This window comes from Cherax quadricarinatus, chromosome 83, assembly GCF_038502225.1.
Source record: "Cherax quadricarinatus isolate ZL_2023a chromosome 83, ASM3850222v1, whole genome shotgun sequence".
Classification (NCBI taxonomy): Eukaryota; Metazoa; Arthropoda; class Malacostraca; order Decapoda; family Parastacidae; genus Cherax; species Cherax quadricarinatus.
In genome coordinates this window covers 2,963,613-2,967,607 of record NC_091374.1, presented here as the reverse complement: position 1 = coordinate 2,967,607, position 3,995 = coordinate 2,963,613, and the positions used below count along the sequence as shown (strand labels likewise).

Here is a 3,995-nt window from a genome sequence, read left to right as displayed (position 1 = left end):
ACTCTGGTACAGGGGACTGGTGTCATGCAGTACTGGGGTACCTCACTGCACTCTGGTACAGGGGACTGGTGTCATGCAGTACTGGAGTACCTCACTGCACTCTGGTACAGGGGACTTGTGTCATGCAGTACTGGGGTACCTCACTGCACTCTGGTACAGGGGACTGGTGTCATGCAGTACTGGGGTACCTCACTGCACTCTGGTACAGGGGACTGGTGTCATGCAGTACTGGAGTACCTCACTGCACTCTGGTACAGGGGACTGGTGTCATGCAGTACTGGAGTACCTCACTGCACTCTGGTACAGGGGACTGGTGTCATGCAGTACTGGAATACTTTAGGCTGTGACAACTGAATGTAAACATGGGAACACATGGATCGTAAAAACCCCGATACATCCTTGAAGGATTCTCACTTCAATTCCTCGGATCTAGAGTCCTTATCAGCGGCTTCAAGAATCGAGGGCTGGGATGGTCATCATGGTGTTATCTGGCTAGATAAGAGTGATAGCACACGGTGCGTGTGGGAGGCGGCTGGATATCACATCATAGATAACATCTTGGCGTTATCGTGGTGATATTTTGTTTTCTGTGCTGTCAGCCCCTCAGTGTCAGTCAGTGCCTGTCAGCCAGTCAGTGTCTGTTAGTCAGTCAGTGCTAGTCAGTGCAAGTCAGTGTCTGTCAGCCAGTCATTGTCACTCAGTGCCTGTCAGCCAGTCAGTGTCTGTTAGTCAGTCAGTGCTAGTCAGTGCAAGTCAGTGTCTGTCAGCCAGTCATTGTCACTCAGTGCCTGTCAGCCAGTCAGTGCCTGCAGCCACTCAAGTGTCAGTCAGTGTCTGTCAGCCAGTCAGTGTCACTCAGTGCCTGTCGGTCAGTTAATGCCTGTCAGTCAGTCAGTGCCAGTCAGTGCAAGTCAGTGCCTGTCAGCCAGTCAGTGTCTGTCAGTCAGTCAGTCAGTGTCAGTCAGTGCCTGTCAGCCAGTCAGTGCCTACAGCCAGTCATTGTCAGTCAGTGCCTGTCAGCCAGTCAGTGCCTATCAGCCAATCAGAAACCTAATCAAATACAGAGTCACCCAGTCAGCCAATCTGAAAATTAATCAACCAGTCAACTAATCACACAATCAACCAATCAGGTAAGGCCACATCTCAGCTCTGCAGGACTCTTGATCCAAGTAACTGCAGCTAAATATCTTCATCTTCCTTGGATCAAACCTGATTACCATTATTATGACCCTAAGACTGTGATGATTGTGACCTAAATATTGTAGTAGTGGTTACTGTAATTGTGGTAGTTGTGGTTAATGAGATTGTGGTAGTTGTGGTTAATGAGATTGTGGTAGTTGTGGTTAATGACAATGTGGTAGCTGTGGTTAATGAGATAGTGGTAGTTGTGGTGGATGTATTAATTTGATGGTGGTAGTTGTGACTAACACAGCCTTAGTGATTGTAATGGTGATAGTTGTTGTAGTTGTGGTGGTAGTTGTTGTTATTGCAATGGTGGTAATTGTAGTAGTTATAATGGTAGTACGTGTTGGTGGTGATTGTGATGATGGTGACGACTGTAATGATTGTGGGGGTGTTGGTGATGGTGGTGACTGTGGTGATGTTGGTGATTGTGGTAATGGTGGTGATTGTAGTAGTGATCGTGGCGACGCTGGTGATCGTAGTGATGATGGTGATTGTGTGGTGGTGGTGATGGTAACTGGTGATTGTGGTGGTGATGATGGAGATCATTGTGGTGGTGACTGATGATTGTGGTGATGATTGTAGTGATGGTTACTGTGATGATTCTAATGTTTATAATTTGGTTACAGTTGACGTGACTGATCTACCAACCTCAACAAGAAACAATAACAATGGTTCACGGAGTAAGAGTAAGTAAGGATAAGTATATTGACCTCTTGTATGTGTATATATACATACATACATACATACACACACCACTACAATGTGTGTGTGTACAGTGTGAGCATTTCCTAATATATCTGACAATATTAATTATATTGAAGATTGAGACACTTATGCAACATATGGGAATCTTTATTCAGGAAACGTTTCGCCACACAGTGGCTTCATCAGTCCAATACAAAGTAGAAAGGCGTAACGAGAGGAGGAGTTTGAGGTAATCAGTCCCTCAGCCTGGAGTCGATGTGTTCAGTCCATCAATCTTGTAGAATGTACAGCATAGGGCCGTAGACGTGGCTTATATACTGTAGTGAGGTGAGGTGAAGCAGGAGGAGGCGGGGTCATAGTGGTACCATCCACTAGTCGAAGTAGGTCTTCGTCCAAAGGTTGGACAAGTGTTGAAGAATTCTTTGTAACAAGATCCCATGATGCTGCAGTGTCTGACAGTTGTGATGAATGGTTTGAAAAACCGACAAGTTGAAGATTGAGACACTTATGCAGCATATGGGAATCTTTATTCAGGAAACGTTTCGCCACACAGTGGCTTCATCAGTCCAATACAAAGTAGAAAGGGGTAACGAGAGGAGGAGTTTGAGGTAAGATTCCCATATGTTGCATAAGTGTCTCAATCTTCAACTTGTCGGTTTTTCAAACCATTCATCACATTAATTATATTCTGGCTGTGGCAGATGTGTGGTGCCTTCATCACCAAGAAGGTACCTATCTCCCTGACAGTAGGAGCTGTGATATTCTTTGTCATCGCCTCTGTCTGTTTTGGAATGTATGGCAACGCTGAGTGTGGCAACACCTGGGAAGACCACTGTGATTATTACTACCAAACCAATCTAATGATCTCTGCTATATCTTGTTTGGTTTCCGGACGTGAGTACCAGTTCTAGCTTATACATACATAATTTTATTTAGAAAATATATGAGGAAAAGAGGAATGTATATATGAGAGAGACAGAGAGACAGACAGAGAGAGACTATAAATCTCCTTCCTTACAGTAATCTTTCTTGGTGTTGCCTGTACAATGTTCTGCATGCTGCACTCTGCCAGAGGCGAGCCACCAACCACTCACACCATCGCTGCTGCTCCAGTTACAACCCTGCCCTATGTCTACCCTGGCCAGACTGTCTACAATGCACAGCTATACCCTTCGCAGGCATATCCTTCACAGGCCTACCCTTCACAGGCCTACCCTTCACAGGCCTACCCTTCACAGGCCTACCCTTCACAGGCCTACCCTTCACAGGCCTACCCACAGGAGGCCAACCCACAAGAATCCAACCCAAAAGAGCTGCCAAACACAACCTATACTTCTCCATCTCAACAACATAATTTTTACACATAGACTTAACACAGAGTTCTCATATAACCTATCTTACATAGGCTTCTAAATCCTATTTAACTTTATTGATTAAAGCTAAACACTGATATTATCTTCTGGACAGTAACAAAAATATGGACAAAACCATTATTTTTGTCTCCATAAAAAAACCACCGTAGACAGAACGACTTCTAATTTTTATCCATAATTTTGAAAATACTTGATCTAATTAATTAATATTTTCACTAAAATGTTTACGATATTTCAGAACTATTAAAAAATGTTTAAACTATTGAAAGAGAAGTACAGACAAGGACAGGTTGGGTCAGGTCAGGTCAGGTCAGGTCAGGTCAGGTCAAACATTCCAGCATTATTTTATATAGTGTAAAATGCTTTTGACACAATAAATAATAATATAAAATACTGTTTATTGACCAAATGTATTTTATATGTGTTTAAATCTTTACATTGATTATAATTGTACCGTAATTTTTAAAGTGGTGGAGGGGTAAGCCAGCGGAAGGCCTCGGTCAGATGACCAAAACCTCCAGCTGTGGGTCATCATATGACTAACACCCGCGTCAGGAAACACTTGTCCTGTTTCCTGACAAACCTTACCTAACATAACCTAACCTAACCTAACCTAACCTAACCTAACCTAACCTAACCTAACCTTACCTAACCTAACCTAACCTAACCTAACCTAACCTAACCTAACCTTACCTTACCTAACCTAACCTAACCTAACCTAACCTAACCTAA

General features: G+C 43.5%; 1 protein-coding gene across 1 annotated transcript; it reads left to right on the top strand.

Annotated features, from left to right (window-relative positions):
• The first annotated feature begins 590 nt into the window (after window positions 1–590).
• LOC138855154 (uncharacterized) lies at window positions 591–3,654 on the top strand. Its single transcript, XM_070102703.1, has 4 exons — window positions 591–1,130; window positions 1,812–1,871; window positions 2,592–2,784; window positions 2,911–3,654. The coding sequence occupies exons 2-4, from the start codon at window positions 1,854–1,856 to the stop codon at window positions 3,255–3,257; spliced, it is 558 nt and encodes a 185-aa protein (XP_069958804.1). The 5' UTR covers window positions 591–1,130; window positions 1,812–1,853; the 3' UTR covers window positions 3,258–3,654.
• Window positions 3,655–3,995: the final 341 nt, after the last annotated feature.